At 38.4% G+C, this 17,041-nt stretch overlaps 1 protein-coding gene across 3 annotated transcripts in view; it reads left to right on the forward strand.

Annotated features, from left to right (window-relative positions):
- Position 1: 1 nt before the first annotated feature.
- LOC116257435 (uncharacterized) overlaps positions 2-17,041 on the forward strand; it is a 47,687-nt gene continuing 30,647 nt past the window's right edge. The window contains exons 1-5 of one of the 3 annotated variants that reach the window (XM_031634180.2): positions 2-356; positions 2,167-2,407; positions 3,043-3,159; positions 4,025-4,089; positions 5,062-5,167. In XM_031634180.2, the coding sequence (XP_031490040.1) occupies positions 2,168-2,407; positions 3,043-3,159; positions 4,025-4,089; positions 5,062-5,167 (528 nt within the window). In that variant the 5' untranslated portion in view covers positions 2-356; position 2,167. Of the gene's footprint in view, positions 357-2,166; positions 2,408-3,042; positions 3,160-4,024; positions 4,090-5,061; positions 5,168-17,041 lie in introns of those variants that run through there. The other 2 variants (XM_031634177.2, XM_031634179.2) reach the window with 2 other exon arrangements.

A 17,041-nucleotide genomic window follows, 5' to 3' on the forward strand; every position in this document is an offset into this window, starting at 1 on the left:
AGGGCTTTTGACTGTTTTCTTCATTGTTTTCATTGTTTTTTGTTAAGATGAAGAAAGCGGGGGCGGGCCCGTGAGCTCAGGCCGACTAATGACCTCTTACAGTCGTTCGCCCGTGCCCCTGCCGTGCTCCCCCTTCCGGCGATTTGCACTGTTTCCCGGAGACCGGCGGGCTGTCTTCCACAAGCGGCGGCAGTCTTCAAGCCTTTTCTGGCGACGAGAGGCGTTGGGTCTTTGTCAGTAACCACCATCCAACGACGAGAGGCAGTACTGGCTTGCTGCGCTGAGACTCTAGTCCACCATCGCTATCTTTTAGAGTGACAAGAGGCGCTGTATTTTGCACCCAAACCCATTCCAGCGTGAGGAATCGCTCCATCTGTTTGTTTTCTTTCTGCCCCTTTTGTGTTCATCTTTCATTGCATCTCTGTTAAGTCGATTTTACTGCTATTTTATGCTTTCGTGTCTGCCCCTTCATCGTGCCATCATGTTATACAGCCTATATGCCTATACAGTATAGGGTTCCCATGTTCTGTGCTTCTGTAGTTCTGTGGACCGTGGTATACACTGCTGAGCACTGACTGCAATTGCTATTACTGCTTTATACATTTGGCTTATTAGCTTTTATATTTTTATTTTAGATGCTCGTTCTTGAATCTACTGTAAAAGTTTCAAAGTTCAACTAACAAATATGTATTGTCAGCCGTGTATATATATTTTGCAACTGATATAGTGATATATTGTCATTTGCCACGTTGTAAACTTATAATGTATAATATAAGCTTTTGTATATATGCATTATGCAGCCGACCAGCCGTGCTCCGTGTTCTTCTTTTGAAGTTTTGATTTCAAATTTTCAATTAATTTCTGCTTCTGTGATTCTATCATTTCCCCCCTCCGTGTTAGACTTTTAGTATGTTATATACTTAAATTATTATATGTAATATACTATATATGTTGTTTTGATATGCTCGTATACAATGCAAGTATGTTATATGCAATTTTGAACTTGTTATTTGATAATTTTGCTGTTTATAGACAATTTTGTTATATATATATTATAATAAATTAATAATAATAATAGAAAATATCCTCGCTGCACTGCCACACCTAATTTTTTTGAGATGTGACGGTCTGGCACCTGCATCCGCACCGGCATCCATACTCCGCTCCTGACATGCTGGATGCGCCCCGATATCCGAGATTTCTTTCCGGCATCTGCTGGATACCACAATTTTGTTTTTAAATGAGAAATCTATAAAAAGCCACCTCAACCTTTGGTAAGTCAACAAAACGACCCTCAACTTTTATAGTAAATTTCTCAAACAGCCGCTTTCAAATGGAAATTTTAAGGTACAGAAACAATTTACAAATTTGCTCATATCAATAAAAATTATTAATAAATCTTTCTCTTTTCTCTTTTTTAACGTTAGTGACATCATTAGGTTTGCCTTTAAATTAAGTTAGATTATTTATTATCATTCTTATCATCATTCAGATATTATTTTTATTATTCTGTCTACTTTTAGATATTATTTTTGTCATCTTATCTACTTTTTTAATTTCTTATTAGTTTCTCAATTCTCATTTGTTTTATTTTTACCTAGTTCTTATAATTTTTCACTTTTCAAATATTTTCTGAAATTTTCCTGTCAAAAATAACTTTTCCAAAATATACCCTGGAAAAACATTTCTATTAAAACCTGAGAACGACATTTGTGTCTATGCTTTTAAGGGGAGTGAATATTTATGTTATTCTACATACACATACACACAATGTCATAGGCAATATTTATTGAGACAAGATATACTAATTTCTTTAGCGCATGTATGTTGTTACAAGAAACATATGTTATCAACTGTATATGCTGTTACAGGCTTGATATTGTTACACGTAATTTATGTTCTTCAATATATTATCGTACAAGAAGTATTTAACACCATCAATGATGAACACATTGTGAATTGTTTTCCCAACATAAAAAGCACCTGAGGTCAGCTATAAAAATATGTGCTACAATAAGTTCTTTATGAGTTTTCGTTCTTTACATTTTACTACGTGTTTCTCTTCTTGTCCTAAATTTCTAACAGTTGTGATGTAGGCCCTTTTTCATTAAGAATTGCTCCTTCATCACTCTCTGTCTCTCATACTTCTAGACGGTTTTTGTGCAGTATGCAATATCCCAAGTTGAAACCACAGCTATTGCGGTCATTAATTGCTGACCATCTCCCTGAAGCAAATACATCGTCCTTTGACCCTTTGAAGCTACCATTGCTCATAACTACAATTAAATCACATCGCCTGCTTTCTGAACATTATGCTGGTTCACTGGATGAGAAGCTTCAGAATGATTGGCGAGCTGCTGTCAGTTTATGGATCGAGCGCTTACTCTTGCTCTCTTCAAGCGAACTGGTATCTAATACTTCGTTGTTTTTTTTCTACCTGTCCATTTTGATTTCCAGATGAATGACTTGAGATAAAAATTGGTTTCCAGTGAAGTTTCTATAGGTCTTAATGTTTTTATGGAAACTTCTTTTGTATCATGGTGTCCCTACTCCTAGGAAAGAAATAACGCCTCGCCATTGGTTTCCATTTGTTTTTCCAGATGAATGACTTGAGATAAAAATTGGTTTCCAGTGAAGTTTCTATAGGTCTTAATGTTTTTATGGAAACTTCTTTTGTATCATGGTGTCCCTACTCCTAGGAAAGAAATAACGCCTCACCATTGGTTTCCATTTGTTTTCCAGATGAATGACTTGAGATAAAAATTGGTTTCCAGTGAAGTTTCTATAGGTCTTAATGTTTTTATGGAAACTTCTTTTGTATCATGGTGTCCCTACTCCTAGGAAAGAAATAACGCCTCGCCATTGGTTTCCATTTGTTTGAGATTCTTGCTGTAGTGGTTCAATGGTGTTCATGCAGCGACAACATTTTTATGCACTGCAATGGATAAGAGGATCTTTTAATATTAATATCTTTATTCTTTCTATTTGAGGCTTTCATTATCATGATTTCTTTACTTTTATTTCTTGATTTTTGTCTCATAGCCAGATAAGTGTTGGGTTAGTGTTAGCTTGCTGGGAGTAACTTGCCAAGAATGTAGCAGGGCGCTGTTTTTGATGTCTTATTCTTCTTGGTTTGACAAGCTTCTGGAACTACTCAAGGTCACAACTTTGAACTTTGTTATTGATAATTTTCTTGTCTAATCCCCTTTTTCTTATTTTCCCTGCTTATATATGTTCTCATCTTCAAGAGATATGTAGGAACACTGAACAGGCAAGTTTGTTGATTCAGTATGCAGAAGCTGAACATCACTTGTATTCTCAAAGCATGTTCATATTTTTTGTGATACAATGATAAACAACTGAAAGCCGAGAGAGAGAGAGAGCTATCAGATATGGAGTCATGTCTAATAGACAATTCCAACAAATGATAGACATTGGCTAGTCCTTGACCCTAGGTCTGGTCGATAGATTAGCAGCCAGTGCCAACTAGCACCTAGTTGGGCTGACCAGAAACTGTCTTGGCCATTGTTCAGATTGGTTATATATACTCAAAGAACTTAATAACATACTGTTCATATTCGGGATCATATAGCTTCTAACATTTTGTTAGTGTCAGCACCATTGACCAATGAAAAATAACCAAAGAATGTTGGAGAACAGGAGCTGTTTCATGGCTGTTTTGGGAAGTCTGAATGCTTTTTCAGCTGTAAGCCTGTAAGCTTCCATTGGGATGGGTTGTTCTTCAACAACTCCATTAGAGGTCGAGCAATTAATCAATAATGATGAATACATAGTAGGTAAAGACCCTAAAAAAGCCCACAATGCTTTAAGATTTGTGGGTCGTGCCGTCGTGGCCATGCAGAAACTGTTGTGCCACCTCATTTTTCATATGTAGCCATTAATGAGATATAACATTGAGGAATTGTGTTTCTTATGAATATGTTTCTTTGGGCTAACAGTTTCTTCTTCTGCCTGTTATTTCATAAAGTTTTTTTCTAATAATATGTTTCATCTTTCTGTGCAGATGCCTTCAGATTCTCATTTTATTAAAATATCCTGTTGTGCAGCGTTATCTGATCTCTTTATGAGGTTCTTATGTTTTGAATTTTGTGTTTTATTGTGTTTGCTTCCATGAACTTTTACAGTAGTTGGTAATCTTTGTTGTGATTCTTTATTTTTCATGTATGCTTCAATCTCTTCTTTTTCCAATGCTTGCACATCTGTACAGATGATCTGTATTTGTTTGGCCAATCAGCTCTTTGCCTTTAGACGGAATATGAATCTTGAGTTCAAAGGGAAGTGGCAGGCAAACAACCGGGTCTTTTGTTCCAGCAAGGCACTAACTTAAATACTCTATCCAAAACTGTATTAACTTGACCTAAAACAAGAGAGCTAATGATAGTGAAAATTTTCTTGGGCTCAAAAGATTGATTAACGGTGGTAAAGAATAGTAGCTTGAGGCAAAGCAGTGATACTAGACTTGAATTTCCTTGATTTTGTATTTATGGTACATTTTCTAAAAATAGCTGAAAGCAAAAGGAACTTTATCTTGGTACTTAGTGAAGCAAGCATAGAATAATTTTACCAAGCACATGATCTAGCTATTTAGAAATCTAGAAAGGTTGCTGCTAGGGTTCACTGACAGCTTTTGATGGTCATTCTATTATGTGCACACACAATTATATTGTATATCTGTGTAAATTATACACAAGTATGGACATATGCGTTTATTGGTGTGGATATCCACGACCACAAGTGTTCATGCATTTATAAGTAGTCAAATTTACTTGCACAAGTCATAACATATTTCCTACAGTTGTTTCTTCTTGTCAGCTAAATAACTTTTTTCTGATGTAATGCTTAAACTTGATTAGTTGATTAATACTCAAATGCAATCTTTGCTTTCTTATCTACCTTAAATTTTTTCTGCTTTTAGTAAAACTGGTACGATCATCTGGAGCATGTCTTTGTATTGTTTCTTTTTTTTTCCCCATTTTCCTTTTCTAGTAAATTGGATAGTTGTTACTGATATTTATTTCCTTTCTGGGTTTGTGGCAATAGGCTATACTGCTTTCCAACCTATAGAAAAGAGGGAGTTTCTCTTTCAAACAAACTTATTCCTTCTGCTCTGGAACTGTTAACAGAAGATGCTGCAGATGACATGTTGGTCAGTTGAACTGTGTCCAGATGTCCTTTTTTTTTGGCTTCATGTTTGTTTAATCTATATTTATGCTATTTTCCCAATGACATTGTTAACTTAGGCACTCTAGTATGATATTATTGGTTGAACTGGTGTTCTTAATATCTAGTTAGAGATTGTATCTAATAAATATTTTGTTAAACTTGTTGTCATGACATGAGTATTGTTGATATTTTCAAAACATCGATAATCTTGCCAAAAAGGTTTACGCAAAAAAAAAAAGGCATTTATCACAATATTTTTAAAATATCGCGTGGTCAAAGTATCACAAAAATATTGCAGATACTTCCACAATATTATTTTGATTTTTTTATATATTCACATTATTTTTTGTTTGTTGGTAACATTTTAATAAGTATCATATATTTCTATCAATGTTTTTGTAACAAAATGAGTAGAAAATTCATACCTTATAATTTTCAGAAATATTTTCACATAGATATATTTTTTAAAATTCCTGTTATTTCCCAAGAGAAACAAATTTTCAGATTAATAAATGACAAAAACCTTGAGAATACAATCCTGGGAGCAATATTAGTGACAAATATTCAAAGTGATTCGGTCTCTCCCTGCTAAGTCGAAAATATTCGTTTCAGTTCAGTATGTAAAATTTTTGAATGCCTCTATTGAATAATTTTTTCTTCAGTATTGGAGGTCTCATAACTAATAGTTGATGTATAAAACGTATTTCCTTAAGCAGTCCCTCATTTTATATCAAGGGTTGTGATTTCTGAACTTCTAATGCTTGTGTCCCAAATCAGATACTTAGATGTGTTTGACATGGTTCATTTGTGAAGAATAAACTTTTATGATCATGCTTTTTTGATGAAAAATATAATAAAAATACAGAAATTTTGCATTTGTCTAATGCCTATTCTGTGGTGTAAGTGAATTATCTAATGGTGAATTCTGATGAAATAAATTACTGTTGCGAGAGAGAGAGAGAGAGAGAGAGAGAGAGAGAGAGAGAGAGAGAGAGAGGTGGAAAAGATTGCTTCATTACGTGACCCTTATCTCTATTAAGAGATTAGGGTTATTGAAATTACAAAAGAAGTCCAATAAAAATAACAAAACATTTAAAGAAATCCTCCCTAACTTCCTAATATTTCAGAAAACCCCTTTTGTATCTTTAACACTCCCCCTCAAGCTGGAGCATATATATCAATCATGCTCAGCTTGTTACAACATCTCAGGAAATCGCCTATGGGAAGAGCTTTAGTGAGAATATCTGCTGCCTGATCTTCTGAGGAGACATGAATAAAACTAATAATTCCTCCTTGAACTAAGTCCCGAATATAGTGGCAATCCACTTCAATGTGTTTAGTCCTCTCATGGAAGACAAGATTGTTAGCGATATATGTAGCAGCCTTGTTGTCACAATACATCTTCATTGGGAGATTCTTTGAAACACCCAACTCTAAAAGTAGTGATCTAACACGACATTTCAGCCGCAGTTTGAGCCATAGCCCTATATTCCGACTCAGCACTAGAACGAGCCACAACATTCTGCTTCTTGCTCCTTCAGGAAATAAGATTACCGCCCACAAAGACACAAAAACCGGTAGTAGACTTCCTGTCATCTACAGATCCAACATAATCAACATCACTATACGCCTCGATGTCAACACATTCTCCTTTTTTGAACCATAGCCTTTTTTCCGGGGCTGATTTCAAGTATCTTACAATCATTAGAGCCGCATCCCAGTGAACTTTTCGGGGTTTTTCCATGAATTGGCTCAACTTATTCACAGCAAAGCTAATGCCGGCACGAGTGACAGTCAAATATAATTGTTTCCCTATCAGAGATCTGTAAGATCTAGAGTCAAACGGCTCTGAGTCATCATCATGTATATGAATGCGAGGATTCATGGGAAGTGTGGCAGGTTTAGCCCCCAATAGTCCCGTTTCCTGTAGAAGATCAAGAACATATTTCCTTTGAGACACTACAACTCATTTATTACTACGAGCCACCTCAATACCAAGAAAATAACGAAGTTGTCCAAGGTCTTTTGTAACAAAGTGTTGCTGTAAAAACTCCTTTGTTTGAGCTATCTCTTGATCATTTTTTCCTGTAAGAACAATATCATCCACGTAGACAATCAATATCACAAGTCCTGCTGAGCCTCGCTTGATAAACAATGAGTGATCAAGTTGGGATCGGTGAAATACACACTTAGATAACACTTCAGTAAGTTTCTGGAACCATGCACGGGGACTCTGTTTAAGTCCATAAATAGCCTTCTTTAATTTGCATACCTTGGAACACTCCCCCTGTCGCTCAAAACCAGGTGGTTGCTGCATATAGACGATTTCAGAAAGGTCTCCATACAGAAAGGCATTTTTTACATCCAATTGAAAAAGAGGCCACTCTCGTTGGACAGCAAGAGATATAATCAGTCGAATAGTGCCCAACCGGGCCACAGGCGAAAAAGTCAACACCATAAGTCTGAGTATACCCTTTTGTGACAAGTCGGGCCTTGAACCTTTCAACTGAACCATCAGAATGATACTTGATGGTGAATACCCATCGTGATCCAACCACATCACAGTGTGTTGGGGGGTCTACCAAATCCCAAGTCTCCCGAGAAAGAAGAGCATCCATTTCCTCTTGCATAGCTTGTCGCCAACGCGGATCTAACAAGGCGTGATGGTGCGAGGACGGGATAACATGACTAGATAGAGCTTGATCAAACTGTACTAAACTTGTACTCAGATGAGCAGTAGAGACAAAATTAGATATAGGATGTAAGGTGCACTGTCGCTTGCCCTTGCGAATAGTAATAGGGAGATCTGTTGCAGAATGGTCATCACTTAAACCAGAGTCAGTCTTATCAGTGGAGTTTACCTCTTGAGACGATGCTGGTGGACGGTTGAGAGAGGGACCTAGACGACGAGTGTAAACCAACGGAGGCTCAAGAAAACGTTCATGTGACCTAGGTTGAGATGATGGAAATGACTCAAGTGACACTGGTGGAATAGGAAGAGGTATAGGTGCATGCATCTCAGACGAAGAGGGACTTGACGGAGGGAAATAAGGACGAGACTCAAAAAAGGTAACATCTGCACTGATAATGTCTTTCTTAGTCAAGGGACCAAAGCATTTGTATCCCTTTTGATTGGCTGAATAGCCAATAAAGACACACTTGATGGCTTGGGCAGCAAGTTTACTATCGTTTGGGCCTAGGATGTGTGCAAAGCAAGTGCATCCAAAAACTTTGGGAGGTAAATGAAATAATGAACGCCCTGGATATAGAATTTGAATTGGAATACGGTCTTGAATGGAGGAAGAGGGTAATCTATTAATGAGGTAACACGCAGTAAGAATAGCATCACCCCAAAAATAGGCAGGCATGTGAGAATGTAACATGAGGGTACGAGCTACGTTTAGGAGTTGCCGATGTTTGCGTTCGGCTACACCATTCTGTTGGAACGTATGTGGACAAGTATATTGAGGTCGAATTCCATGGTCGGCATAAAATTGAAGTAGAATGGAAGACTTGAATTCAAGAGCATTATCAGTGCGAATATTTTTGACAGTGAGTCCAAATTGAGTTTTTATTTCCTTGATAAATTTTTGAAGAATACATATGACTTCAGATCTTTCCCTTAACAAGAAAACCCAACTGACTCTAGTAAAATCATCAACTACAACAAGATAATATCGAAAACATGACCGAAAAGGAACCCGACTCGGACCCCATACATCCACATGAATGAGATCAAAAGGACTATGACTCGATGGACTCTGACTCGAAGGAAAGCTGCTCCGTGTATGCTTGCCCAACTGACATGCATTACATAAGAAAGACTCTGATGCAGGAATATCTAGAAACATGCGACGAAGTTTTGGTACTGACGGATGACCCAGTCTGAGATGCCATTGGAAGGGAGAAGGCTTGGAAGGGACTGAAGATGCAGCAACATCAACTGGGATCGACAGAAAATAAAGGCCCTCACGTTCATGGCCGCGACCAATCATCTTCCCAGTTGGTAAGTCCTGAAAAGAACAAGAGTCAGGTTCAAAAATGACTTTACATTGTAAGTCGATAGCTAGTTGCTTCACAAATAACAAATTAACAGAAACTGAGGAGCATACAACACATGTGTAATAGTGCCTAAATGTGGAAGGTAAATATCACCGCTGCCTAAAACAGGGGACAACTTGCCATCAGCCAGCCTAACATGCTGTGGTGTAGAAAATCTGACAAATGATGAAAAATTCTGTGGTTGATTACAACAATGTCTAGAAGCGCCCGAGTCTATCATCCATGTCATACCTTGATCAGCAGTAGGAGCACCAACAGAGAATGCTGAATCTATAACAGTAGCATTGGTAGATGTAGTGGCGGACCTCTGAGCAAGAACACGATCATATTCATCTTTACTTAAGTTAAGAGAATATGACATAGATATAGAAGGATCGGTAGAAGACTCAACCATAGATATTGTTGCCTTTGAATGAGTTGCTTGGGATGAGGAAGGCCCTTTGCTTGTGGCTATTCTACCTCCACCACGTCCGGAGGAAAAATTAGACCTGAGGTGAGGATGTTTGTCCCAACAACGATCCTCTAGATGACCAATTTTGCCACAATAAGAGCACTGAAATCTGCCACGTCCTGCACCACGGCCTGTACCACGTCCCCTAGTGCCTCCAAAAGAACTAGGGCCCCGTCCTCTCGATATCACAAGTGCAAAGACTGGTGTGTCATGCGTAGTCTGAGAAAGAGTGGCTGCAAAGCGACTCAGTCGATTATACGTGTCTGCTAAATCTGGAAGTTCACTGCTTGTTAGAATTTGAGACTTTGCTACAGAGTATTCTGAAGATAGGCCAGATAGGAACTTCGCTACCATACTAGTCTCAACGTGTGATGCATAACAATGTTGGCAAGGTGGACGAAGAGCCTTTAACCGTTCATATGCAGCAGTCAATGTAGCAAAATATTGAGATAGGTCCTAATCCCCTTGTCGAATGTTGCATAACTCCTCTTCTAGTTGTAGGATTTTGATTACATTAGTGGCATGCGAGTATGTCTTTTTCAAGAAGGACCACATATCCTTGGCCTTGGTATAATATGCAATAGCTGGGGCTATCTGAGACTCCACACTATTCATAATCCAAGACATAATAATATAATTATCTTCATCCCACGCAACATATATCCCTTTTTTCTCAATAGGTTCATCCTCCTCAAGAATATATTTATTCCTATGACCAGCCACCGACATTATGAATACCCTAGACCATATTTCATAATTTGAGCCATTAAGTTTAATCGTGGTTCCATAAGAGAAGGAATTCCCAACCATCTTGTAGTCAGTAGACCCTTCAGATTTACTGTTTTCAGCCATAGTAAATAAAGAAGACCAGATTGACGCACAAGTTTAAAGAAAGAGGGCTAGGAAATCACTGTCACTTACAGATCTGTTTCAGCCACTTAGAGGTCTGTTTCAGCCGATGACTGAAAAAAAAAGAATGAACTCCCAACGACTGAAGATTGCTGCGACTTATAACGACTTATAACAGCAGCTGGTTCTCATAAAAACTTCCTGTCCACGTGTCAAAGGAATCCATGAAATAAAAAAAAATCTTGTACTAAGGATCAGCAGCAGTCCTCACGCAGCCTTACTGTACTGAATTTGTATCCACGATCTATAGAAAAATTCTGATCATATCAAAACTGAGTTTATAGGCAGCATATAGACTTCACAAAGCATCCGCAACACTTTGATTCACACGATGAACATGAAGTTCCAATCACCGTTGAAGTAGCATCCACGAACACCACAAACCACAGCATCAGAAGTCACGCTACACCCACAACAGTCTGCTTCATACGACCAATATGAGGATCTGATCACGCATTCCACATAGGCGTGATCAGGTCCTCTCCTCCACACGGCACGCCCAACCCCTATTCCCTCACCGTCTCCTTATTGGGTGATAAGAGGGAATAAAGAGTAGCGATGACAAGAGAGAGGACGATAAAAAAAAGAAGCAACTCACTTGGCTGTTCGCCAGAAAGATGGTCGCCGGAGAATGTGGTTGCCGGAGAAGGTCACCGGAAAACGCACCCTGCCGTCGACGCCAACTCCTGCTCTGATACCATGTTGCGAGAGAGAGAGAGAGATGCGGAAAAGATTGCTTCATTACGTGACCCTAATCTCTATTAAGAGATTAGGGTTATTGAAATTACAAAAGAAGTCCAATAAAAATAACAAAACATTTAAAGAAATCCTCCCTAACTTCCTAATATTTCAGAAAACCCCTTTTGTATCTTTAACAATTTCATTGACCATGTCTGCATTGTCAAATTTTTTAAAAAAAATGTGAAGTAAATTAGAAATGCAAACTTGAACTGGTCCACACACACTTGTATGGTCAAAATTGCAAGTGAATTGAAAACTACTTGAAAATGATTCTTATCTCTGAATTGGTCCAAGTTGGTCAGCTACACAGACATGGGAAAACTAATTGTTGAAACCCATAAAGACCATATAACCATCATTTTGAATGAGTTAAAACTTAAAAAGATATTGTAATATCCTTCACAAACAATCCATGTCAATATACCCCGAAGGTAGGTATCTAGGGCTTCATAAAGACGAGGAAACAAAGATCTTTGACATTCCCATAACTGCAGTAAGTTTTCTTATATTTGGTCAATGCCTTGTAAATTTGCAATAAGTTATTCACATATATTAGGTGACATAGAAATGTGAAACCAACAAAAAGGTTGTACTTGACATTGCGGTTCAATCACTTGCATCTGGAATTTCTTCAGTCTTCTGTGAATATAATTATGAGAGCAGTACATCACTAAATTTTCATGAAACACATATTCTAGCAATGCTACTTTTTCCAAACACCTGAAAAGAAAGCATACTAGCAAAAATGACATGCACTTGTTAATAATAGGATCTATAATTTTATACTTATGTCACAAGGGTCTGGGTGCAGTATTTTCCAAAAAACATGGGTATGTTCCATATGGATGCAGCAATTATGTATTATAAATAAAAAATTGTCCACAAACAACAAAATTGCCAATTAACAAGTAGTGTTTCTATAAGTGATTCAGTAAGAGAGAAAGCAAGTTGTCAGTTGCCACACCCAAGCCGCACGTGAGCAGCAACCACACCGATACCTAGGTCATGCCAACTTAGGTGCAATAACATTTTTGAAGAGTTTCTTAACTTAATCTATACATATTTAGTACATCACACGAGTGCAAGTGCAGACATTAATGAAGAGCATTTTCAGAGAACTTGGGTGTGTGGACACAGCCACTTACATACTCACACAGATATATATATATATATATATATATATATATTATATATATATATATACTATATATATATATATAGTAACAAATCAGTCAAGGTGTTCTGTCTTGACATGCTCCTTCCTTGAGCCATGCCATTCCTAGGGCATGCTTTGCCTTTAAGCAAATCATCATGGATGGTTTTTTTCCTACGATGAGCATGCCATGATCTATTGCTTCACTATGGTGGTCCTTGTGAATAGCCATGTATCTTGACAGCGAGATATTACTATTTCAGAATGTGTAACCAATTTCCAACCATCAACTGCAATAGAACGACTTTGCATGAATTACTTTTTGGATTTGTCCATTACTTGGAGAACAAATAAAGGAAGTCCAACATAAGGAACTTCTTGATTCCAAAGTTTAGAGTTTAGAGTTCATTGGCTTATTCTCTTTTTCCCAAGTCACTCTTCTTGTAGAAAGTTTCTACTTGATCCTTTGCTTGCTTAACTACCAGTAACAAACTTGGCCTTCATATTCATTATGTCTCTATGTGTGAAGTTTGTGCGTATGGGGATCAGGTCTGTTCAGACCCGATCCACTTCTCTTTTATATCCACACGCCTAAGAATACTAAGCGGTGGCATTCTTGTAATATTTTATATATTTTTGTACAAATCTGTTGTAACCTAATTAGGTTAATGTTTTTAATAGAGATTAAGGATTGCAGGGCTGCATTGGCCGACTGCATTTCTTCCTCCATCGTCTTGCTTTCTATCCTCTCTTCTCAATCTATCTTATTTTCAGCCGGAGAGACATGATTTAGTGAAGATTCTTACATGGTATCAGAGCCAGGTTGCAGCGTCCTCCGGTGAGTGTTTTCAATATGATATGATTTGCCCTAATCTGCCCTAAATCCCCTTTTTCTGGCGTGATTAAACCTAAATTCAGTTTCTGCCCTAAATCTTCCTTTTTGACGTGATTTGCCCTAATTTCTACCACTGCCCTAAATTCTGCCCCAAGTCGTCTGCCCTAATCATCCCTTTTTCATTATCCCTCTTCGTATTTCTTGCCCCGCTTTTCAGTCATGGATCAGCCGGCTCCTTCCCTTTTATCTTCCAGCTTTCTCTCCCAACTTATCTCTCAAAAACTAAATCATAGTAACTATTTGACTTGGAAATGTCAAATTGTCCCATTCATTAAAAGTCATAGACTCTATGGACATATCGATGGCACTACTCCAGCACCTCCAAAATACATTGACCGTGAAGTGAAGAAGACCGTTGTGGGAGATCAAGCTGCTGGGGCTCCTCTTGGGAATGAGATTAGATTTGAATATGAAACTCTCACTAAAAACAATCCTGAGTACGAAGTTTGGCTGGCTCACGACCAGTCCCTTGTTGCCTACATTACTTCTACTTTGTCAGAGGAGGTATTAGGAGACATTGATGATGATTTAACAGCCCTGGAGTTGTGGTCTACCCTTGCCACTACGTATTCTCAAGTATCGGAAGCACGTTTTCTGCAATTAAGAAGGCAATTTCAGGACATTAAGCGTGGGACGCGTACAGTCTTGGAATATTTGAATGAAATAAAAAGTGTAAGTGATCAGCTTGCTGCCAGTGGACATCCCGTCAGCGACAAGGACAATGTGCAACAAGCTTTAAGTGGACTGGGAACAGATTTTGACATATTTTGCACCCTGTCCTCCCATCTTTTGAAGATCTGAAGGCCAAACTTTTTCAGCATGAAGCTAGTCGTGTTCAGCGACAGAGTTTGATTCCTTCCAACAGCCACAATGTACTGATCACAGGAACACATGCACTGCAAGGGAATCGCACTCATCCTTAGACTTCTCAGGCAAGAATGAGAAGAGGTATTCTCCCAACACCGTAGGGCATGAATACTATGCCTAGAAGGGTTCCGACTTGCTTCTATTGCAACAAGAGGGGACATGTAAAATCAGAATGTTGGCACAATTCTCAGAACAAAAATAATCAGATCAGGCATGAGAACAAGGCAGCAGCAGGGCCAACTTCATCATCATCTGGCTCAAATCCGACATCAAATGTTTCAGCAGACGTGTAGCAGCTTCTAATGGCAGCTTTATCTAAACTCCACTTGAAACAAAATGAGCAAGGAGAGTGGTATGTGGACTCTGGAGTAGCAGCCCATGTTACTGGTGACACAAGTAATCTCTCTGGTGTTTTCCCTTATTTAGATCAAGGCTCAGTTGTCACGGGAGATGGTTCCCATCACACAATATCGCACATTGGAAATGCACAAATATCTATGGGCTCTTCTTCCATTCCATTAAAGAATGTCCTTGTTGTTCCTAGTGTCAAGAAAAATATTATCTCAGTGTCCAAACTTATTGATGACACTCATTACTCTGTTGAATTCACACCATCTTCTGTTTATGTCAAGGATGCTCGAACCAAGAAGACATTCGCTGAGGGCACTCGCAAAGGAGATATGTATGTTCTTGAAGAAGCTCCAAAGTTGTCAAAACCTCACTCTTCAGATTCATGTTTTCCAAGTCATAGTGAAGTCAATGTTGCTGAGTATAATAAGCCGTCCATTTGGCATGGTCGGTTAGCTCATTGTAGTCTGTCTTTTGTTCGAAGTCTTGTTGCAAACGGGCTCTTAGATAAGCCCAGTCTGAGTTTAATTAGTGAGTCCAGCATGTGCTCGAGTTGTCATTTCTGTAAGAGCCATGTCCTTCCTTTTCAATCAATCAATAAAAGAGCTTCAAAGGTTTTTGACACCATATATTCCAATGTTTGGGGGCCTGCTCCAATTCCTTCTTCTTCTGGGAGTAGATACTATGTCATTTTTATTGATTCATATTCCCGATATACTTGGATCCATTTCATGAAACACAAATCAGAAGTTTTTCGCTTGTTCACTCAATTTCATGCCTTGGTTCGGAATAAATACTCTAGTAATATTGTGCATTTTTAATGTGATGGTGGTGGTGAATTTATTTCTAACGAATTTACTCAGTACTTACTAGATCATGGGATCACTAGACAAATCTCATGCCCGCATACACCTCAGCAAAACGGAATTGCTGAAAGGAAACATAGGCATATTGTTGAAAGCGCGCTCAGCATGATGCATGACACAGACTTACCTATGACATTGTGGACTGAGGCCTTTCATACGGCTATTCATGTTATAAACCGACTACCATTGGCTTTGCTTGGTGGAAAGTCACCATTTTTTCTATTACATCAGGAACAACCATGTTATGAGGAATTGCGTGTTTTTGAATGTGTGTGCTATGTGCATATTGATGTTTCTTTAAGAAACAAATTTCAAGATCGTGCTGTTTTGTGCAGATTTATAGGGTATGCAGAAAACTACAAAGGTTATAGGTGTTACAATCCTAAAACTGGGCGTGTACATGTTTCACGGCATGTTGTTTTTGATGATTGCAGGTTACAGGATCCAAAGGCTACTTCTGTGACACTCAATGACAAAAATGAGGTGTATGATACTTGGTTACATGCTGAAATCTTAAGACAAGGGGCGGAAATGTTGCCTGAGCGAAAGGAGCAAGCTGTAAATGAGCCTAAGACACTTGTAAGTAGTTCCTTAGACAACACTACTTCCTTGGATAGCCTGCCTTCATCTTCTCAACCCAATGATCCACCTATAGATAATCGGTTCTCAGGCCTGGTATACTCTAGGCAATCAGTCCCTACTGCAGTTCCACGCCAATCACAACGCGTACGACATCTTATTGACAGATGGGTGAGCTATAACAATTTTTCTTTGGATTTTCAGCTGTTTATGACAGAAGTCAGCAAAAAGGTGGAACCAAAATGTTATCAACGTGCGAGTAAGGAAAAATGTTGGGTTGAAGCTATGAATGAGGAAATGGCAGCCTTGCATGAGTGTCAGACATGGCAGATTGTCCCTCGTCCAGATGATAAGAATGTTGTAGGATCCAAATAAGTGTACAAACTGAAATATAAGCCAGATGGTAGCATTGATCGATACAAAGCTCGCCTTGTGGTGCGAGGCTTCACTCAGCAATACGGGGAAGATTATGATGAGACATTCAGTCCGGTCATCAAGATGGGAACAATACGTGTAATTATTTCTCTTGCAGTCTCATATGGATGGCTTCTTTATCAGTTAGATGTCAAAAATGCCTTCCTCCATGAAATTCTAAAGGAAGAGGTATATATGGAGCAACCTCCCGGCTATAGTACCCATGATCCTCAAAAATGGGTTTGTTAATTACACACGTCTCTATATGGGTTGAAGCAAGCTTCTAGGTCATGGTTCGATCGATTTTCTCATCATATACAACAAGTTGGTTTTCTCCGAAGCTCTCTCGATCACTCTCTATTTATCTACCATACCGGAGAAGCTATTACTTGGTTACTTATATATGTTGATGACATTGTCATAAGTGGGAATTCTTCTTCACATATTTCTTATGTTAAAGATATGTTGAAGCAAGAATTTAAGATGAAAGATCTCGGCGAATTACGGTACTTCTTGGGTGTTGAACTTGACAGGACGAATGATAGATTGACTCTTACGCAGCACAAGTATAC

The sequence above is a fragment of the Nymphaea colorata genome, chromosome 7, assembly GCF_008831285.2.
Source record: "Nymphaea colorata isolate Beijing-Zhang1983 chromosome 7, ASM883128v2, whole genome shotgun sequence".
NCBI lineage: Eukaryota > Viridiplantae > Streptophyta > Magnoliopsida > Nymphaeales > Nymphaeaceae > Nymphaea > Nymphaea colorata.